At 39.4% G+C, this 22,924-nt stretch overlaps 1 protein-coding gene across 6 annotated transcripts in view; it reads right to left on the bottom strand.

The window, feature by feature from the left end:
• Positions 1–22,924, bottom strand: part of ABCB4 (ATP binding cassette subfamily B member 4) — a 64,743-nt gene that overhangs the window by 39,949 nt on the left and 1,870 nt on the right. Inside the window, exons 3-12 of one of the 6 annotated variants that reach the window (XM_032304513.1) lie at positions 21,359–21,410; positions 18,031–18,181; positions 12,221–12,278; positions 10,165–10,356; positions 8,899–9,070; positions 7,744–7,868; positions 5,031–5,202; positions 2,632–2,745; positions 1,406–1,516; positions 1,067–1,192 (exon numbers count right to left, since the gene is read on the bottom strand). In XM_032304513.1, the coding sequence (XP_032160404.1) occupies positions 1,067–1,192; positions 1,406–1,516; positions 2,632–2,745; positions 5,031–5,202; positions 7,744–7,868; positions 8,899–9,070; positions 10,165–10,356; positions 12,221–12,278; positions 18,031–18,181; positions 21,359–21,410 (1,273 nt within the window). The other 5 variants (XM_032304514.1, XM_032304515.1, XM_032304516.1 and 2 more) reach the window with 5 other exon arrangements.

The raw sequence follows: 22,924 nt of genomic DNA, 5'->3' as shown, positions 1-22,924 counted from the left end.
CCTTAGTCTCAAAGGTTCAGAAAAAAATATGCCCTTGTGTGTGTGTGTGTGCATGTGTATTTATTATATATGTGGATAGAGAGAAGACAATAAAGTAAGTGGGTCAAAATATGAACAATTAGTAAATCAGGGTGAAGACTGTATGTGTTTCCTGCTTGCAACTTTTAAGTTTCAATTTATAAGAAAGTTTTTTTTTAATCGTACTTATTTATTTTTTAGGTAGACTACATGCCTAGTGTGGAGCCCAATGTGGGGCTTGATCTCACAACCCTGAGATCAAGATTCAGATGCTTAACTGACTGAGCCACCCAGGCACCTCATAAGAAAGTTTTTGAAAGGAAAAAAATCTACTCTAGACTCTTAATGTCTCACAAGTCCCCAGAAGTTTCCCCTTCAGATATCCCAGCATTTAAAAAGCTCAGCCATCTTTAATGAATTTAATTATTGTCCTGAGATTTCTTGTGACCTTGAGTATCAGTTTCTCAAAAATTGCTATGTGGAATATTTTTTAGCAAACCCCAAAATTTCTTGAAAATAACAGTCTCAGTGGCCTGGGTGACTGTTTTCCTGTTGAGTTAGTGAGTTATGAAATGCTTACTTAGAACAGAACAGAGTGTTGTCTAGCCTCTTCGGCTTTTATCATCTTTTTTTTTTTTAATTTTATTTATTTATTTGATAGAGATCACAAGTAGGCAGAAAGGCAGGTAGAGAGGCAGGCAGAGAAGCAGGCTCCCTGCTGAGCAGAGAGCCAGATGCGGGGGGGGGGGGTGGGGGGGGGTGGGGGGGGGGCGCGGGGTTGGGGGGAGCTCGACCCCAAGACCTTGAGACCCTGACCAGAGCCAAAGGCAGAGGCTTAACCCACTGAGTCACCCAGGCGTCCAGGCTTTTATCATCTTGAATATTTTTCTAATCCTTCCCTGTGTTTGAATGCATTATCTAGATGGATTGCAATTCTATAGCCTTTTGCCAGAATTGGATTCACATGCAAATTTGCTACTGAAAAAACACTTTCAAAGGACTAATTGGTACCCTGCTGGCCACTTTGAGAACGTGTCTTCCCACTTACCCTACCCTCATCAGGGTCATAGAGCCTCTGTATCAGCTGCACTGTCGTGCTTTTCCCGCAGCCGCTGTTCCCGACCAGTGCCACCGTCTGCCCACTCTCCACCGTCATGTTGAGGCCCTTCAAGATCTGTGAGGGCAAAGAGAAGAACACAATCACAACTAAATCCTAAAAGGGGACTAATTTGATTCAGTTTGAATTTTGAAAAAATTATCACATAAAGGAATAAAACCCCAAAAGGAAAAAGTATGTAAATATCAAAACAATAGAGACTGTAGATTCTTTATGATGATTAAGCAATCAATCTGAGTTAGGAATTCTTACAAGTATCATTTACGGTACCTTGACATCAGCTCGAGCTGGATAAGAAAAATGAACATCAATGAACTCCAAGTTCCCTTTGATGCTGTTGGGTTTGTGTCCTCTCTCTGAAAAACTGTCAATTTTAGGATTCTAAATAAAACAAAACTCAATGACTATTCCATCATAGGACAAACAACTGCACTTTTAAGGAATATGACTAAGCAATTTCCAAAAAAAGGAGTTGGAAAGGCACAACTTCCTTCCCAAGAGACAGAACCTCGTTGTAGACTATGTGTGCGTGTGTGTGTGTGTGTGTGTGTGTGTGTGTGTGTGTGTAAGAAAATATTCCTTGGCAAAAATCAGACACTTTCTGATACATAGGAGTATATTAATTTCATTTCTTATAATGCCTCTCTTTAAGTTTTTGGCCTATCCCCATACATTTTCTAAATGGTCAGATATGCAGGCTTCTACAAGTGAGATAACAAGACATATTAGAATTGATAAAGCCAGATATTCCAGCATTTAACGAAAATGAGCTTATTCTTAAACAGCAAATGGGATGGATTTGGGTTGTGAAGACTTGGTTAAGGCCAAGTTATTTAGGAGCAACGTAAACTATAAATATAATCAGAAGCTGAGCAAGTTTCTCCTGACTTGGGTCAATGAACCCAGAGAATCTGCTTGGATTACATGACCACATTTCAGGCATCTCTTCTGGATTTTATCTGTGTAATGCAGGGACATGCTTCAATATGTGAAAACGATTTTCTTTACTTCGCTGCATGCATTCAGCATAGTTGATTCAAAGTCATATGAATCATGCAATGATTTTTTTCTTCGAAGGGGGCAACCCGCAGCAAAATATCATACTGTCATTACGGGTCCCCCCAATAATTCTTCCACCCGCTCATTCTCTGTATAGAAATCGTAATATTCCTAGCCCAGTTACAAGATGCAAGAGCAGGGGGAACCTGGGTGGCTCAGTGGGTAAAGATGCAAGAGCAGAGAAGAAAAAACTCAGAAAAGCAAACATCTTTGCTCTGGACTTTAGTAATCACACATTGGTGCAGAGGTTCTCTTCCAAAATGAGATCAGTGTTCTATCATTTCAAGATGAACCTTTAGAAACATTAAGAAGAGGCACTTTGTTCCACTCATTACTAAGAAAAGGTCCCTTATTTTCACATGATTTTTCATCTAAAGGCAGAATTAAGTATGTGAGCCTCAAAGAATTTTTTGCCATGGAGAAAATAAATGACTCACACTATCAATGATGTTGAAGATCGTGTAGGCTGCTCCTCGTGCGTTGGCAAAAGCGTCAATGCATGGAGCAGCCTGTCCAACGCTGAAGGCTCCAACCAGGATTGAAAAAAAGACCTGAGCGAAAAAACATGGGGAACAGTTACAAGTCCCCATTCTGCTGCCTGTTATTATCTCAAATACGACTCTCTGAAACACCTACTACACTAAGGATTAAGTTTAGGTTTATCCCATTAAATATCATTTTTAGCAAAAGGGCAACATTTATGATGTTAATATAACATTTCATTGCACAATAGGCTTCTTTAACCTCAAAAACCCTTCTTTGTCTAGCTGGTGGGTCTATCTGTTGTTCTTCTCCTGAACTTAATACAGTCAGAACAGTTTTTCAGACCTAGCTCCTTGACTTTGAAGCCAATGGCCACTAGAGGGAAACACTGCCCATCAATATTGTTATTCAAATTGTTAGGACTTTCTCTACCTATGCATGGAATTATACAAAACTCTCAAGATGAAACACAGTAGATTTGGGGCCAGTGGAATTTCCCTTAAAAAAGAAAAAGCATTTTACATATATATTTTGATAACTTTTTTTATATTAAAAGTAATAGTTCACACATAAATCACTAAATCACACCTGTGTGCACTGATTAATAATTCTTTTAAACACAATTATTCTATACTATGGCAAACAGAAATTAACACATTTCCTTTTACTGGAGAAAAGCCAAGAATATAGCTTCAGGAATGCATATGATTAGCAACACTTAACTGAAGAAAACATAAATGTAGAGAAATTATTCCTTTCTCTCTGGGCATGACGAAACTTCTACATTTAGCTTGACTTTGCTCTGAACACAGTGAAAAACACTTCACAAACCCAGAATTCAAATATCCCACCAATATCTAATCTACTGACTGCAATACAGATGAGAACAAGTAAGGAAGCAAGAAAAGTCTCTACCAAAGTAGATGTTATAAAGGTCATGCACCAGAACTCTTGTCCTGGTGTGCAGAGGGTGTGGCTGGGCTCTCAGCAGCACGGCTCCGCTCTCCAGCCCTGCTGGGGAGGTGTCACTGTCCACATCGTATAAATGCGGAGACTGGGCCAGAGAGACGAGTCAGGATTTTCTCTCTCTTCTTTCTTCTTTACAAAATTTAGCAAATGAAGTGAAGAAGGTGGAGAGCTTCCGAGCTGACCACCAGAAAGGAGGCCAAAATGAGAAAAAAATCAACCCCCACAAAAAAGAAAAGGAAGGAAAAATCCACTCCACAGTTACAAAAGTTCATCCGGCAAATAGCCCTCAACATCTAATGGAATCTGAAGATACCATTCCAAAAAACATTTTGAGATGATTAATTTTCCTAATGGTCCCCATTCATTACCAAAGAGCCAAATTGGGATCAGTATGCTCTGCTTAGAAGAAACACAGGAAACTGTAGGTTTTAAAAGATTGCTCTTTGAATGGTTACATGTTGTTTGGATCATCACTGACATGTAAAGATGGTCACAAAATATTGCTGGTTTATACAAAAAAGGTTAGTAGGGGTGCTTGGTAGTTCAGTCAGTTAAGTGGCTGACTCTTGATTTTGGCTCAGGTCACGACGTTGGGGTCCTGGGATCAAGCCCCATGTCAAGCTCTGCACTTAGCAGGGAGTCTGCTTGAGGATTCTCTTCCTCTCCCTCTCCCTCTGCCCCTTTCCCTGCTTGTGCATGCGCTCTCTCTCTAAAATAAATAAGCCTTTTAAAAAAAAGTTATAAAAAGATATGTGTAATATAATCCCAGTTTTCAAAGAAAAAAATAAATATATATAATGATGTAGGAGATCTACACCAAAGTTGTCATTAACTATGTACGAATGATTAAATTCTAAGTAATCTGTAATTCTAAAAATTCTGTATTCTAATCCTTCATATAACTAGTATATGTCATTTTCTGAATCATAAAATCTATGTTCATTCTAAAAAAAACAGAAAATAAATGTCCATCTTATATTTTGGATAGCTGATGTTTTATATTATATAAACTTGGCGTTCTCTCATACTATGACTGATCTATAATAATGTTAACTTTCTTATATTATGAAACTCAATGGCAGAAAGAGGATGCCTCCAATCCATATTTGTTCATACATAAATCCATTCAATTTTTACTTTCTTTTATATGCTGTAAAGCTTCCAAGTAGTCCATCCACATGCTACTTTTTTGCCCTCAACTCATAATTATGTCTTGAGTATTCTAGAAGGCCAGGTCTGCCCACGGGACAGAGCAAAGATTCCCCAAAAGAAAAAAGCCTATAATCAGGCTCATTCTTTGAAAAGGAGGAGTATGAAAGAAAACACAAGGTAGAGGGATAAACAGTATTTTTGGTTTCTTATAAATATTAGAAAAACTACTTACTGTCATTGCATTTCCAATAGTATATTCTTTGGATATAACCAAAGTGGATCCGTACCAGAAGGCCAGCGCGTATGACGCATATATTAACAGGAAAGCTATGCCCATGGAGATATTTGCTGAAATAGCTTTTTTAATTCCAATCCTTTTGGCATTTTCTAGATGTTTCTCATACCTACCAGAAAATGAGGGGAAAATGTTGTAACAAGAAAACAATCTATAATCAGAGCCGTATTTGCCTCCTACGTAGTTGGAGGTTTAAGGAACAGAGCCAACCAAGTAAGAGACCCTACTGAAACCCAGCTTCCTGGCAATCAAACCAATTCAGGATCAGCCAGGACTAGAACCTATCTGAGCCTTCTCTTTACTGGCCTGGACTCATCTCCTTTGGTCCCTCACAGTCTAACCAGGGTTCCTGTAGCTGTTCCAGGATTGAACTCCTCTCCTGGGATATGGGAGAGCTTTAGCCATCACTTTCCTGGCCAGCATCACGAGCCGAGGTTCAGGTAGGAGAAGAGAAACCAAACCAAATGAGAACGGCTCTAAAACTTACATATGTTTCAGGATGCTTACAACAGATTCTTTACACTGCTCAATTTCTCTTCTCTAGAGAAGAGAAAAGACTTCTTCTATTGCCCCATTGGGTGAGCACCGGAATTTCACACATTCTTGTGTTAAACTTTGGCCTACTTTTTTTCTGTTTTGTTTTGTTTTGTTTTTGTTGTTGTTGTTGTTGTTGGTTAGTTTTGTTTTGTTTTTTGGTCAGACTGATCTTCCACTGTCAAGCCAGGGCGCAAGGTTCTAAAGTGGTCACTTTGTACGGGGTTCTTACTCGGTTTTTCTAGATTTTAGTTACATTATCTATAAAATGGAGTTAATAATGCCTACCTTGCAAGATCATTCTGATACTGAGAGAGAATTCTGGAGAGTAGTTACCACAGTGCGGGCACACCAGGCAAAACCCGGTGATTCTTATTCCTCTTATTATTCCTACTGTTGTTTTAGTATTTAATCTCTCCCTGAATAGTGCACATAATATTACATTTTTGAGTAGTAATTAAAATTCATATTTCTGGCTTCTAGGATTTGATACAAAGATATAAATGTCTACAGTCGGTCTGATAAATTACGATTTTTGTTTCCATCAGTTTAAACTAAATCTACCTTTCCATGCTAGGTATAGAAAGTGTGTAAAACTTAATTCTGGCTGCCTAAAATTAGGAAAAAAATACATGTCTATAAAATGAGACTGGGGAAATATCATATAAAATAGTGTGTTTCTAACAAAAACAAACACTTCTCTTTTTAATTTAACCAAATGAGATGTTGAAGATTCATTAGATGTTTGTTGTTGTTTTTTTTTAAATGCCGTTGCCACCAAAAAGTTTCTGTGTTTGATTACTCAAAGCAGCTGACTTTTCAGTGTGCCCTGCCCAGCTCGGGGCACTGCTTTCTTTCCGCAAATCTGTGTCCCTGGGAAGCCCGTGGCAGGCCGCCTCCAGCCCTGTGATTAGTCCCCTGTGGCGGGGCCCCAAGGCCCAGGGAGATTCAGGTCAGCCCCCGTGTGACACCAGGCTCCGGTGACAGTGGAGGACATGCTGTAATTACCTTCGCTGAGGCGGCTTGCTTACTGCGGCTAATGGAGCGGTACTGATTACACTCCCATCCTGAGGTCCCAGGGAGGGTTAGTGTGCTCTGTGGGGGCTACTGTGTGCAGGAAGCAGCAGCGAGAGAGAAAAAGGAAGAGATTAGAGAACCGGAACATGGCGCTTGTGAAGAGGGCTTCAGGTAAAGGAAAAGAGGAAAAGAAAATGGAGGAAACTGGGGGCAATTGGCTTCTGAGGAGGAAGAATTTCCAGAGAATTTCTCTTGCAAAAAGTTGTGGGTATCAGGAGTCCGGCAGGACGGCAAGAGAGAATACTTGACGCCGAATCATACTTTGACTGTACTGGGGCATGCTAGCTAAAGAAAACTGGTTGGGGGGCATTAAAGAAAAGCAGACTTGCCTTTTCTGCGGGCTTTGTTTGGGCATTTTGGGTTTTGGCTATCAGGTTCCTGTAGAGCAGGGCTACGTGGCCTGGGATCCATGGTCAAGGAATTCAAATGTGGAAACAATTATATCATTATTTTCACGAACTTGTACCTGAAAGATAGCATTTCCTTGGATTCTTAGCAGGGGCAACAAACCACTGCAGAATTAGCAGTAACCATGCCTTTGTTGCCAATAGAGACCTTGGATCATTTTTAGATCATGCTACACTTGAAACAAGTATCTTGAAGTATCTTTCACTTGCACTTCTACTTCAGAGTTACACTAGTTACTGAACCCAGAGTTCGCTCTATTATTTAATATGCTAACAGCAAAGGCAGATATCTACTGTATCACAGTTTAAAAAATATTTTGAAAACTGTACTTCACTATAATTGGTTTCTTCCGTAATCCTCTGTGCTTTGTCTTATGCATTTAAAATTACTGTTCTAAGGAAGGGTCCGTAGGCTTCATCAGACTGCCAATGGAGTCCATGGAACATAAAAAGAGTAAGAACCCTGCTTTAGAGGCTGACATTAAACTCCAGACATCAGGAAAGGGTCCCTATATTGGGGGTGGGAGGGGTTAGTACTAAGGAAAGGAAAGTAGTAGACACACACAACGAAAGATGAATAACAAGATGCAAAGGTGGGTTCTTTGATCTAGTGGACAAAGAACCTTCCTGACCTCTCCAGCTCTTTGTTCTGGCCTCCAAAGGCTATCACGGTCCTGATGGCCCCCAGAGCCTCTTCTGCCACGGCGCCCGCTTTGGCATATGCGGCTAGTTCTCTGTCACTAAATGCCGAGAGTATCTGGATACGGGGAGATAGGAGGAGAAACATTCATGACTTTCGAATGGGGAGAAAAGTTAAAAGGCAGTCTGGTCAACTCTTTAACTTGCTTTTTCTTCCCAAGCCCTATCCCTTTCCAGACACTGAAGTCATGAAGTGAACAACAGTCTGTGTCCCAGACCCTGGGGCTCCTTCCACCCGCTACAAAGGCTAGATCTGATCCCCCCTGGTGGTACGCTCCCCAAGAGCAGTCAGGAACAGAAAATCCACATATAATTCTCTAATAGTGCCTTGAGGAATAAGTTCCACATCTGCTGTGTTTTTTTCTCTGCTAATTGCAAAATGAACTAAAATAAAATCTTACTGCTTTGGAAAGTCACTATTCTTTATCATATCATGATTTTAAGTACTATGGGAACAATGCCTCCAGATCTACTCATGGGCATTCTGCTTTATAATAAGATGGCTAAACAAGGTATTGCGAGAGACAGGTAAAGGAATGATCAAAATAAAAGAGTTACAAGTAAGTCACTAAGCAGTTCATCAACCTCCAAAAGAGCAAAATGGTCAGTAACATTTCTCAACTCTGCAGAGTTGTCTGAAGTAGAACAGGTTAACAAACATTTTTATGGCATGGCCAAGTTGGCAGAGTGCCACCTGTCAGAGGTAACAGTTAAAAATAAATAAAACAAATCCAAACTTCATTAAAAAAAATATATTCATGCAGTGGTTTGGTAGAATGTTAGGTTTTAAAATTGTGTTTTCTTAAATAGAAACATAACCATTTAAGCAGTTTAAAGTACTATGTCAGCAGATTTACCTGAACAAATAATAGCAGTGCAAAAAATCCATAATTGAGATAATAACTGACCTTTAAAATCACATTAAAAATGAATTTCTTTATTATGGCATTAACAGAATGCTTTTAAATGTGGTTTCAACTGACATGTCACACAGATATGGACAACTACAAGAACCCGAACCCTGCGTGTTAAAAAATAACTATTGAAGTGTGGGCTAACACACAGGAAAATGCCCCCGTTTCACACACCTTGGCCCAGACAGCTGCAGAGAGTCCCAGGATAGGGCTGATGGCCATTATCACAAGGGTAAGCTTCCATCCTCTAACGAATCCTACTATGAATCCTGCAAAAAACGTGGCTACTGCTTGAAAGAACATTCCAACCTTGTCACCAATTCCTTCACTGATTTTGGAGATGTCACTAAAAAAGATCACACCTAAGTGGTTACAGGCAGGAGGTCTTCAATCAGAGGGCTGAAGCAGACATCTGACAAACACATAGGTAAATCTCGTTCACACTACGGCAAGCCTCGTTCACAGTCTTAGCCTCTTGAATGAGATTTTTCCCCACCTAAATACTGCACAAAGGAAGAAATTCAGGTTCAGTTCATGCCGCTAAGAAGTTTGTATCATTAAAGTTGATGCTATTAAACTAGTTAATCCCATTCGAGAAACACTAGCATTCTGCACGTATGAATCCATGTGTTTAAAAGCAGGGTTCAGGAAGGGCATAGCAACACTAATAAGGAAGGCCTACTTGCTTCTACCCTCTGCCCTACCCTCAACCCACTCCCTTCTCAACACAGTAGCCAGCGCGATCCTTTGAAAATGGAAGTCTCAGCGTGTTCCTCCTCAGATCAAAACTCCCAATGGCTGCCCATTTCACTAGGAGGCAAAGCTGAAGTCTGTAGTGAGGCCAACCAGGTCCTAATAAAAGAACTTTGCCTGTTCTTTTTTTACTTCATTTGCTCAGGACTCTTTTGCCAGGAATCCCAGTAAGGCAAAGTTTGCCATCTATCTCCCCCTGCTGGAAAGTAAGCAACAGGAGGGCAGAGATCTTTGTCTTATTCACTGGTATATCATAAACATCTAGAAGAGTGCGTGGCATGTAATAGGCCCTCAGGTATTTGTCGAATAAGTGAAGAGCCAACAATTACGAAGACAAGCCTCGCTGTGACTTCATTCACACATGTACTCATTCATTCAACCGTCTTAACTGAATGCATAACATCTGCCAGGCCCTGTAGCAAGCTCCACAGAGAGAGAAACAAATATAAGATGTGAGCCCAGTCTTCAAATTAACCTACTAAATCACTGAGGAGAACAAACTGATAAGGAAAACACACGGGGGCATAAGCTACAGATGCTAGAAACGGCTGTTAGGTGATCTATTCCCAGTACGTATCCAAATGTTTCATCTAGTAATTTTTTAAGTTTAAAATCTAACCATGGCATATTTTCACATAGTTAGTGGTTAATTTCATTATGAAAGTGTGACATAAACAATACACTTACTCTGTTAACCGTGTATTGAGTTCAGTGGTGTCGTTGATATCAAACCAGCCTATTTCTTGTCGTAGAACAGCGTGAAAAAACTCCTGTCTGATTTTCCTGATCTGTCGGCCGGCTGCCAGAGTCCAAAATGAAACTTGTATATAGGCAGCGACAAGAACTCCAGCACCTAACCCTGAGTAATAGTATGCATACCTGGAAAATAATTAGGAAGTTTCTTTTAAATACTCCTATTTATTCATATTTTTCAGGAAAATCTTCAGAACTGGGGATTCAGTTTACCAAAATAATATAAATGTGTAGGACATCATAACAAATACACATGAAATTTTTTTCTTTTCTCTTTCTTAAACTATAAGAGGATGACAGCAAATCTGTTCACTTGAATTGCCAGAAAACAGAAACATTTGGGGCTTAATTGCAAAAAATAATGGTGTTAATGGATCATCCTAAAATTGATGTTGACAATTTGTAGATATGATGTGATTCCTCTTTCATAATTAAGATTCCAGACTTGCATATCTTATTGTATTGAAAAAGTTCACTACTATTCACATACCATAGGTATAGGAATAACCAGATTGAGCATGTGAAATGGTTATTAATATAAGTGTTCTTGTATTGTTTACAGAAAGACACCCCCCCCCCCGCCAAAAGAACAAAACAAAACAAAACATAAACATACACACACAAACACACAAAACAAAAAACCCTCTTGCTCTCTGGCATAATTAAAAAATATTTTTTAATAATACACCAAAAACATAAATTCAAACTAACTTTGAGCGAAGTCTTAACTAAATTAGAGGAAAGTTAGTATCATTAAAAAGAACAAATTTGGGGTGCCTGGGTGGCTCAGTTGGTTAAGTATTTCTCTTCAGCTCAGGTCATGATCCCAGGGTCTTGGGATCGAGCCCCACATCAGGCTCCCTGCTCCATAGAGAGTCAACTTCTCCCTCTCCCTATGCCCTCTGCCCTGCTCAAGCTCGCTCTCTCTCTCTCAAATAAATAGAATTTTAAAAAAAGAACAAATTCAGTTTTGATACTCTCAAAGATACTTTTTATATAATTTTACAAACTGTTTCCAGAAAGAAGCCTTTCAGGCCTGCAGTAGCATATGGACGGAGCTCATTTAAATCAGCAGGATTAATTGATAAGTAAGCATACAAACATTATGGCACAGGCTTTTGAGATTTCTCTAAGAAGGACGAAGGGGGCCATCTGGGTGGCTCAGTGGGTTAAGCCTCTGCCTTCAGCTTGGGTCATGGTCTCAGGGTCCTGGAATCAAGCCCCACATGGGGCTCTGCTTGGCGGGGAGCCTGCTTCCCCCTCTCTCTCTCTGCCTGTCTCTCCACCTACTTGTGATCTCTCTGTCAAATAAATAAAATCTTAAAAAAAAAAAAAAAAAAGAAGGCTGACGGAAGGGAAAAATGCCATAAAGGACATTATTGGATCAGCTGACAAAACTGGAATACAAATGATAGATTAGATCAAAGTATTGTATCAGTATTAAATTCGCCGACATTGATAATTGTGCTATGGTTATGAAGAGAGTATCCTATGCTTAGAAAGCACACTGAAGTATTTATGAGTAAGGGGCCACGATGATGTATGCAAGTTACGTCAGATGGTGGCGGTGAGGGGACTGGGTATAATGATAACAACCGGCCAGGGGGTGCCGGGTGGTTCGGTCAGTTAAGCTGCTGACTCATGATTTTTGGCTCAGGTCATGATCTCGGGGTCCTGGACTGGAGCTCCACTCTCAGCAGGGAGTCTGCTTGAGATTCTCTCTCTCCCTCTGTCCCTACCCCACTCCTGCTCTCTCTCTCTCTCCCTCTAAAATAAATAAATCATTAAAAAATCAATGATAACAATAGGTCAAAGAATATAATAAAATGTAAAGACTATACAGAGGCTCTTTGTATATTCTTATTTCTCTGAAAGTTTGCAATTATTCTCAAATAAAACATTTTTAAAAGTACATCATATTTATATATATAAATGTATATTTATATATAGAATACCTACATATATATATATGTACGTATTAGCCAATTACCTAGTCATTTCTTCTTCCAGAATTCTGCCTGGATTTAGCATTGACAATGAAAAATTCACTAAATAAAAACAAAACAAAACAAAAATAAGACATTTTTGAAAAGTTGAACTATTAATAGATGTTACCAGGTTTTAAAAATCTTCTTTTTTTTTCAACCTCAATGAATACTTTTCACTTTGCTCCAATAGAAAGTCCACGGGTTTAGATGCAGGACATCTAGGGCCCAGATGGGGAAAGATCGCTCTCCTAGGTTCGTCCCTGATCCTGGTGGTCTCAGGACTTTAGCAAAGCAGGTTCCTAAGGCAGCAAAGAGGAGTGGATGGAGGGCAGGCAGAGCATATAGAAGGCAGAGGAAGAAAAAAGAAATGGTTTCAAGAGAAAGGACAGAATTTAAGGGGCATTTTTTCTTAGAGGCCAAATGCACTTTATAGATAATTGCTTTTGTTAATTTTGTTTGATTACATGTGTGTTTTCCCTTAGGTGCTTCCTTTTCCCATCAGGGGTACAAAGGCTGAATTACATGCATTGTAAAGGAGGGAAAATTAGAGACAAGGAAGATAAGTCAGTTGTCTAAAGACACGACAGTTGCTCACTGGCAATTGGTTGTGATCCTGGATTCCACACCTTGTTTGTTGGCAAAACTATATTCTGGTATTTTTAAAGTGGTATTGATTGGAAGGAAATATTATTGTATATTAATTTGAACTAATTTGATGAAAACGTCTATGTGCCATTCCTGTTGTAATAATAGCTAGCATGTATTGAGCATTTGTTATCTGCCAGGCTCTGTTCTGAACACTTTACATGTATTAATTCATTTAATTTTCACCACACCCCTATGATGTAGGACTCCTTTGTGAATTCCCATTTCACAGATGAGGAAATTGAGGCACAGGGTGATAAAGTAACTTGTCCAAAGTCACACAGTTAGCAAGGAGGCTGAGAGTCCTCCCACTATACATATAGCTCCTAACTTCAACTACACTGATGGTTTCATGCAGTAATGACTATCTTCACTTCTTAAAAAACACAAAGTGAGGGATGCCTGGGTAGCTCAGTTGGCCAAGCATCTGCCTTCAGTTCAGGTCATGATCCTGGGGTCCTGGGATCAAGCCCTGAGTTGGGCTTCCTGCTCAGAGGGGAGTCTGCTTCTCCCTCTCCTGCCCCACCCATGATCTTTCTCACTCTCTCTCAAATAAATAAATAAAAGTCTTTAAAAATTGAAAAACACACAACCACAAAATGAAAAAGTATAAAAGAAACAATCCATGTCAAAATAATAGAACAAAATAACCACCACAGCACTGTTGAGAAAACATACCAAAGTAGATATTTCCCTATTTACCACGGTGCTAAGTCAGAAATTAGTCTTTGTTCACTTATCATGCATAAATAACCCCATAGTCATGTTTTCTGATTGTGGTGTATCTTCCTTATCTTCTTCCAAAGGGGCTAAAGTCAAAACTTAAACATTAAAACTTTAAAACTTATTTAAAACTTAAACTACTGTCAGGATCAATTACCAGGTTGCAGCCTTGACTATGGCATAATTTCTCCCTCAAAACCGTAACTTCCACTGATGTTCATGGTAAAATGTTTCTGCTTATTAATCTAGCTCTCCATCAGCTTTCAGGTCCTTGGGAGTCAGACCCTATTTCACTTCTGTTCTTATCAGTTCAGTTGTGTGTGCTCACTTCCTCCCTGAGTTCTTAAATATGGCCGCTTTCAGATGCCAAATTGGAATTGTATTTGGAATTAGAGGCAGACAAGCTACTTAAAGCTTGGTAATGGTGGAAATCATTGTTCAAACCTTGGGGAAATGCCACACATATATGTGTACAAGTTTAGTTTTCCCCCAGAACTTAAAAATCAGGTAGAATCTTGAATGAATTTTACTCTCCTCTAAATGTCTCCTTCAAATGTTTACACTCTCTCAGTGAGCACATTATAACTCAGACTGATTCTCTCTCCTAGGAAATAAGAATCTATAGGCATTCAAAATTTGAAATGCTCCTTAGAGTCCAAGCCAAGAATGGCAATCTAGGCCTGGGTTAATAACCCTAGGAGCTCCTAGGAAAGTTTCTGCTGCCCAAGGACTAAGGTAAGGCAGATGTGTGTTGATGTGTTCCTAGAAAAGTCATGAGATTCTAGATCTGGAATTCTAGACCAGGAAATCTTATGGGACTCTAGATCTGAAATTCTAGATCAGGAAATATCATAAGATTCTAGACCTGGACATCTCATGGGCCTCTTGATCTGAAATTCTAGATCTGGAGATCTAATAGGACTCTAGATTTGAAAGGGCCTAGGCCTGGTCTTCTCAGATGCTACCTGTTATACCTCGGTCTCATAAACAACCTCTAAGTCACCTAGTTCAGGGGTTCTCAGTGCTATGTGCCTGTTAGACTCATGGAGAGCTTGAAAAAAATACATTTGCCCAGGCTTCATGCAAGAACAGTTCAGTCAGAACCTCGGGCTGAGTCTAGAGCATCACATTTCTAAAAACTGTCCCCATTTGATTCTAACATGCTAGGGTGGGTCTCACTCTGGTTTGCCTGAATGCCTCCCAGAATAAGGAAATGGAGAATTCTTGAAGTTGCCTATTCATTTTAGAGCGCTCTCATAAAGTCCGTAGATGGATGGATTAGAGCGGTCACTTCTTTTCCAAGTATTCACAGTTAGTTTTCCCCAATATTTATCAATCATTTACTATCTTCTACTTTTGTAAACATCTCAATTAATTCTATCAGTAAGTCTATGATCACCTTTAAAAGATGAGCATAGTAAGAATCACAGAGGTTAAGTAACTTGCCCAAGGTCATACAGCTAGTAAGTGAAAGGTTTAAATAAATGCATATCTTAAGGATTACCTAGGGAGACATTATACAGAGAGTCCTAACTGTCGCATTTAAGTCTCAAATCAATGTCTGCCTTCCTCAGTTCTGCCTAGAACTTCTCTTATCATATGGAAATATACAGCACAAAGCAAAGAGCTGGTGTTTGTCCAGGCAACTTAGTACGTATAGTTACTTAAAATAACTGGGGTCTCCAAAATGCCTTTTCCTCTCAACCACGTGGCAATACAAAGGCATGCAGGGTATATTGATTTCTCTACAGAATTTTCTAGATCATTACAGTTACATATACTTGACATAAAATATATTAAGTTGCTGATACTCTTCATAAAAAATGTCTCCTTTGACTCTGTCATTGAGGTTTTGGATGCAGAACACACATAACTCAGTTTCTGCACAACTGAGTCATTGTGAGGGAGAAACCTTGTCACTGAGGACCTTTATTCTGTTGATAGGATGTGCTTTCTTCACAATCATTCACTGTCAAACCCTCTTGTAATTTAAACCTTGTTTTCTTGTAACATTCCCTTCCTATTTGACTCCCAGTAAGTCCAACTGTCCAAGGGTCCAACAATTTTTAAGAATAGACTTTCAAAAAAGTGATTGTATTAATTTATTTGAGAGAGAGATAGAGAGAGTACAGCAGAGGGAGAGGGAGAAGGAGGCTGCCCACTGAGCAAGGAGTCTGATGGTGGATTCGATCCCAGGACCCTGGGATCATGACCTGAGCCGAAGGCAGATGCTTAACCAACAGAGCCACCCAGGCATCCCAAAAGTGCCTTTTTAAAAAGATTTGTATTTACTTGAGGGAAAGAGAGAGAGCAAGACGGGAGGGAGAGGGACAAGAAGATTCTGTGCTGAGTACAGAGCCTCAGGCAGGGCTGGTGGTTTGATGGGTACAGAGTCTCAGTTTTTACAAGATGAAAAAAAAAATGTGGAGATTGACTGTACAACAGTGTGAATATACTTAACACTACTGAACTGCACACTTAAAAATGGTTAAGATGGTAAATTTTGTTATGTATTTTATCTCAATTAAATTTTTTAAAAATGAGGTTAAAATAATGCCCTACACTTAACACAGGTAAGTTAGTGTTTGGATCCATTTTAGTAGTCCTGTTTTTGTTTTCACTAGGACCAGAATAACTCCACAACTTTCTTATTTGGAACAGTTTGTTTGTTTTTTACTTGTTTCTAATTATGCAACCAAGTAGCTTTGAAGCTGGGCATGGCAGACAGGTGCCATGTGCTGTGCCCAGGGTCAAATTCAAGGTCTCTCAGGGGAATGGCATGAGCAAATCACTTAAAAACATGTCATTGCTGGGGTGATAAACTCCCCAGAGTTGCCAATTTACTCTCTGTAACCTCCAGATGAAATGACCCCTGGTCTTCCACAGCCACATCTGACATCAGGCTTACAGGCTGTCTTAGAGGACTTGCGATGAGAAGTCCCTCAAATGTTATTAATTTCCAATGCCCACTCTTTAGTAGTTTGTAAAGATAATATTGTCATACCTTTTTGGAGAAAGTGAAATTTTTAAATTTCCTACTCAGTCTAAATCCCGAGAGCTCACTGGTATGTTGAGAGTCCTAGAGTTTAGCAAAAATCATGGAAGTTGAGAGAAGATAGGTACATATCTGTACTTAGCCTTAGCAGAACACAGTTGCTCATCTTGTAGAGATGATGTTTATTTAAAGTCTATTCTTTAGGGGCAGCTGGGTGTAGCTCAGTTGGTTAAGCATCTGCCTTTGGCTCACGTCATGATCCCAGGGTCCCCTCTGGGATCCCAGCCTCTCTCTCTGCCCACCACTCCCCCTACCTGTGTGCATTCTCTCTCTCTAACAAACACATAAATAAAATCTTTAATAAAAATAAATAAATAAAAATTTAAAAGGTACCTTTACTAGATTTCTAAAAGATATTAATGTTTATGTAAATAGACCTTATGGTACAAATCAAGCAATCCTATTCTCTTAGGTAATAACACTTAAGTTCTGCAATGCTAACCAAATACATAGTTCTGAATCAGCAAACCCTGAAAACTCCAACTGATCTAAATGCCAGAGTCCACTTTTTCTTAGGTATCTTTGCATTGTAAGCTGCCATATCTTTATCATTTTTTTTCCCTTCTTTACACCATCTGTGTGCCAATATAGCTTCCCTCAATCTTTTCCGGCCTAGTGCCTACAAGGTCTCTTGGGAGGAGCTGGGCCATGAGGCTTGGTAGAAAGCATCAAGGTTTCACCACCTGTGTTGAACATGGCTAATATGAAAATAACTCTGTCCACTGGAACCTGACTCTAGTGCTGTTGCTACAGTCCCTCTTACAGGGGACACTAACTTATGAGAATCCTTGGCTCTTTAGTAATTACACTCCTCTGTGTGGGTTTCAAAACACATCATTCTCATACTGAAACCATTTACTCTTTAGTGAAGTGTTAGATCAAGCTCCAGTCAACCTGGTTGAACCACACATTACAGTCAGAAGATGGACAGAATGTTGACAAAAAGGGTGCAGAGAGAGAAAAGAAAAAAAGAAAGCCAGCAAAAGATTTACAAGCTGAGTGTAGCTAAGAAGTATGGCCATACTAACGGAAGTATTTTGAAACATGTCTGTCATCACCAAAGGGATGGACATTGCATAGGTGTACTCAGATGACAGTTCTGCTGTCCTCAAGGAGAGGGATTTCCCTGCTTTATTTAGATGCAAAGGTTTTTGTACATTTTCTTATTCTGTATTAAAAGTCAAACAGGATAGGTCTAGTGGTTGAAATTTAAAGAGTATTCAAGGAATTTTCTGAAAATTTTATAACTTCTTCAGTGATACCTGGAGTTAGCCAGAGGGCAAACCATTAATCAAGTGGACAAGAAAGAGCAAAATCAACCTTTGATCTTTCATCCAGTTAAAGGAGTACAATGTATGTTAAAAAAAAAAAAAATAGACAAATGCTTACCCGGAAAGGAGAAGTTTCCTGCAGTATCAACGAATTTGTCGGTCATTTGTCCAAATACTATCATCATGAGGGGGAGACCTGCTCCATGAGCTATGGCCATGATGGTGCCCAGGGACATCAATAATTTATCCTGCCAGTCAGAATACCGAAACTACAAAATAAAAAGAAAGAAAATAAAAGAATATTTTATAGAAAAGAATTTTTCTTTCTCTGCAACTATATAGTCTTTGGATTTTATTTAAGGTCAGTACTTTCTTTAAAAATTATTTATTTATTTATTTATTTATTTTATTTTGGAGAGAGAGAGAGTTATGTGAGAGTGAGTAGGGGTTGAGGAGCAAGGCAGAGGGAGAGCGAGGGAGTCCTTAAGCAGACTCCCTGCTGAGTGCAGAGCCCTGCAAGAGCCCTGCAGGAGCCTGTTGCTGGGCTTGATCCCAGGACCCTGAGATCATGACCTGAGCCGAAACCAAGAGTCGGACACTTCACCAACTGAGCCATCCAGGCGCCTCTACGGTCAATAATATTACTTAAGGTTAGTACTTTATTTAAGGTCAGTAGTTGCAGATAAATGTAATAGGGAAAAAGGAGGATTTCCATCCAAATTATTGACAGATTAATTTTATGATTCTTTGTTTTATATCCTGTGAAGAAATAATCTGATTCTGTTTCATCAGTATCTTCTTTGGTTGAATGATTATAATATAATCAGAAGGGATAAAAGTTTAGCTCCATGAAGAAATATGGTTTGATCTTCCAGAGCTACTATGTAGTCAGTTAAAAGCAGCTAGGAGAAAACACTAAGTATACACACATCACATCCTTCAAAACAATATTCAAAATATTTCAGAGAGAGAATTACAAATAAGGAGGAAACAGATCCCCTGAGTCTTGTGGGTAAGTTCCTCTTAAGAGGTTTCAGGTAGCTTTTTAAAAGGCAGCTCAGAAGTGAAATGAAAAAGCATTATGGAGTGCTTACATGTGTATTCTAGGGAAGTCCTGCTTATGGAGACGATGCTCCTTGAAGAATCTGGAAGGATAAGGGAGAATTTGCAGAAGAAGAATTGAGGGAACAGATGAATTGGGGGTATTTAGGCTTAGAATAGCAAGGTACCTCGAAACCGCATGCAGTGCCCAGAGAACTCCCTGCAGGGGAAATCCTGGAGTGCAGAGTATGGGAGCTGATGTTAGAAAGAGGCAAAAAAGGCCTGGTGGTCACACCTTGGCCACACCAAGGGTCCTAGATTTTGAAGTATCACTGTACGGTGTATTTAGTACTATCACTTAGAAGGCGGACACTAGTTGTTATAGTGACATGTACAATGCCCAAGAACTAACCAGCCAATCAATGTCACAGGACTTCAAAGACTTTGTCCCTTACTGTCTTTTTAGCCCTCTCTCATTTCTCATGTTTTCTTCCAGTTTTTTACTATCATTCTATGGATCTTTCTGTTGTCTTCTCTCTTCTTCTCTCTTCTAGATTACATCTACCTTCCCTTACATTTCCATTTCTATACCTTACCTCTGTCCCTTTTTATTTATTTATTTAAATGATTTTTTATTTATTTGAGAGGGAGAGAGGGAGCACGAGTTGCGGGGCGGGGGGGGGGGGAGAGGAAGAAGCAGACTCCTTGCTGAGCAGCAAGCCTGATGCACGGCTTGATCCCAGGACCCTGAGATCATGACTTGAGCTGAATGCAGATGCTTAATCAACTGAGTCACCCAGTTTTCTCACCCTACCCCTTTTGGGGACAAGACAGTCATGGGGAGAATGAGTCACAAGTCAGGCTTGGCAGAGTGGGGTCTTTGAGAGCTGAAGCTGAGTCAAACAGGGTCAACAGGCCAGGACAGTCTAAGGTCAGACACACTTGGTGGGGAGGAGGGTGTGCAAACTGTTCTCACAGAGTTCCAGAAGTTCAGTATGGGAAGGCCAAATTCCATCATCAAACACGCAGGGCAAGCTAGAGTGCCGAAAGAGACAAGGGTCAGAAGCTAGGTGGAGCTTGGAGCAGATCAAGGGAGCTGGTAAAGTCGAGAGTAAATGGAGAAGTATCCCTAAAATTGCTAGAAAAAGGACTAGTGTTTCCAAGGTTCATTTTAGTGGCTCTGAGGAAGGGACATAGAGCACTTGGGTCTACTGACCACAGTTACAAGCACAGGATCTGATCATCATGTCATGTTCTCTTTAGTGAACATTTACATAAAATTGAGAATCATTTTAAATGCTTTTCATGCTATTTAAATAAAATTTCACTGTCTCTGAGCTTAAATTTGAAATTATAAGCATTTCACAGCAATAGCACAGTTTCTTAAGCAAACTTAAATTTAAGTGATTTTCAACCAAACAATGAATTTGTAATTCTTGTTAAAAACAGTTTTGTCCTGAACCTCTTTCAGGACAAAAAAAAAGAAGTATCTATTCCAAGGAAAAAAAGATTATATTTCAATTTAATTTAAATTTTAACTTTTAAGTTCAAATTAAATGTACTAAGCTCTTGCCTCAAAGTTTGTGGTGTTTTATTTGCTATAGGAGGCAGATTTAACACATGTACATTAAAAGCAGATTTAGTTTTATAAACAATTTATTCTCTAAAGCACTAAATTTTTAAAATAAGAACACTACAACAATAAGGGAGAAAAGAATGAATAGGGGCTTTGTTGTGACATGAGAAACGTGCACCAGTGTTTGAGACTAAGAATGTTTGTGCCTTTTCATCCATTTACTTATGAAGCCAGAGGTTTCAGCTGACATGCCACTTAATACCATCTTTTTTGCTATGGAATAATTGGTCAGAGTTTGAAACCCATCATACTTACTCAATGTGGGAAACACTTTCTTGGCCCACTATTCTGAGACATATTACAAATGAAAACCAGATTAGACTTCTCCCAAAAATATGTTGACTTGCCTTGTACTAGCAGAAAACCACTGACAATTGTGTTAAACATAATCAGAATCTCTAAATGTTGCTCCATATGTAATCAATTTTCTTGGAATATAGATTTCTTCCTTATTCTGTAATTAGCAATCACTTTCTTTATATGCAAGCTTATTTTAAACAAAATTTGGGTATGTGTGTGTGTGTAAAACAAATGCAGAGATCTGTTTCAGGAAAACACATCTCTGCATGAGGTGCTATGAACACAAGTCCTAGCTCTGCTCTGTTTCATAGCCAGCCTATCCTACCTTTTTTATCAACTACCTTGAGAATGTGGTCTGGTGATGACCAACCTAGGACAATCATAAAGTACTGACTCCACATCTGTTGATTCAAGGCAACGAATTTGAATGGAAACAAGAATTACTCATATATAATATTTCATGGCTTACCAAAGTTAATGGTCCAATCAGGTTCATTCTCTTCTTTTTCTTGTCTTGGTTGCTGTAAAAATATATATATAATTGTTTGAATTTAAAACTGTTACCAAATGCTTCACAGTCACTGACTATAAACCTGAATAGTTATCACATTTATTTTTTTCAAATATAAAACAGCGATATCCACAAAGTGTCCAAATTAACCAGTTTAAGAAATTGCAAGGCAATCGCCAAGTACAAAGGTAACTGTCCAAGGTACTACAGGGATATCTGGATGGATGAGAAAGGGTCACCTGCCTTGCAGAGCTCATACATGAAAAGAAAATACATAGGCTAGTATCTGCCAAATAATTAAATTTTTCTGTTGCTAAAAAAAAATATGTATTGATCTAAAAGTAGAGTAAAGTCTACTCTTCTGAAGGACGAGAGGAAGCAGTATCAGGAAATCCTGTTGGCTCTATATTCACAGTACAACTAGAATTCAACCACTACTCATTACTTTTACTGCTATCCCAATAGCCCAGGAGAACTCCTGCCTAGTTTCTCAACTTTCAGTTGTGCCAACTTCAGTCTGCCCTCAACACATCATGCAAATAATCATTCCCAAGCTCGAGTCAAGTCATATCATGCTACTCTTATGCTCCAAAAGCCTATAACAGCTCCCATTTTTCTCAAAGTAAAAGCCAAAATTCTTACATTGGGTTTTTGGCCCCTACATGATGTCTTTGTCACCTCTTGGGTCACATTTCTTTTTTTAAAAAGATTTTATTTATTGAGGCAGAGAGATACAGAGAGAGAGCACGAGCAGGGGGAGAGGCTGAGGAAGAGGGAGAAGCAGACTCCCCACTAAGCCAGGAGCTGGATTATGGGGCCCGATCCCAGGACCCTGAGATCGTGACCTAAGCCAAAGGCAGCTGCTTAACCATCTGAGCCACCAAGGCATCCTCTCACCAGATTTCTTACTCCTATTCCTGTTTGCTTTGCTTCAAGCCACACTGGCCTCTCTGCTGTTGTTCTCTGAACACACCAAACATGTTCTCACAGCAGGATCTTTATATTGTCAGACACCTCTGCCAGGAATGCTGTCCTCTCAGACACCCACACACCACCCTCCTTCTCATGTCTTTTCCGGTCTTTCCTCAAATACTGCCTTCCCAATAAGACCTATCTTAAGGGCCCTATTTAAAACTGCAAATTACTTCCTCCTTGCCCTCCCCAACTCCCTAGCCTTGATTAACATTTTCCATAGCATTCATTACCTTCTAATTGCTGTAGCTGACTTATTTTGCACAAGTATTCTTTGTCTGTCCTCCCAACAATAATGCAAACTCCATGAGGATAGAGATTTTTAAAATCAAAATACTTTTATTTAGCTTAATTTAATTATTTAATTTAAGTAGGTGATAAATTTTGCTCCTAAAACTCGATCCCAAATTATTTAGAACACTTGTTAAAATCAGACAGACATCTGCCACTAAATCTGTTCAAAAGAAGGTGCCATAGGCAGTATAGCAGGATGACTGGAACTAGCATATGACTTGCCATTTGCCCTAAATAACTGGAAAGAGCTTGACTTCC

The sequence above is a fragment of the Mustela erminea genome, chromosome 11, assembly GCF_009829155.1.
Source record: "Mustela erminea isolate mMusErm1 chromosome 11, mMusErm1.Pri, whole genome shotgun sequence".
NCBI classification, from domain to species: domain Eukaryota; kingdom Metazoa; phylum Chordata; class Mammalia; order Carnivora; family Mustelidae; genus Mustela; species Mustela erminea.
This window is presented reverse-complemented; position numbering and strand designations above follow the sequence as displayed.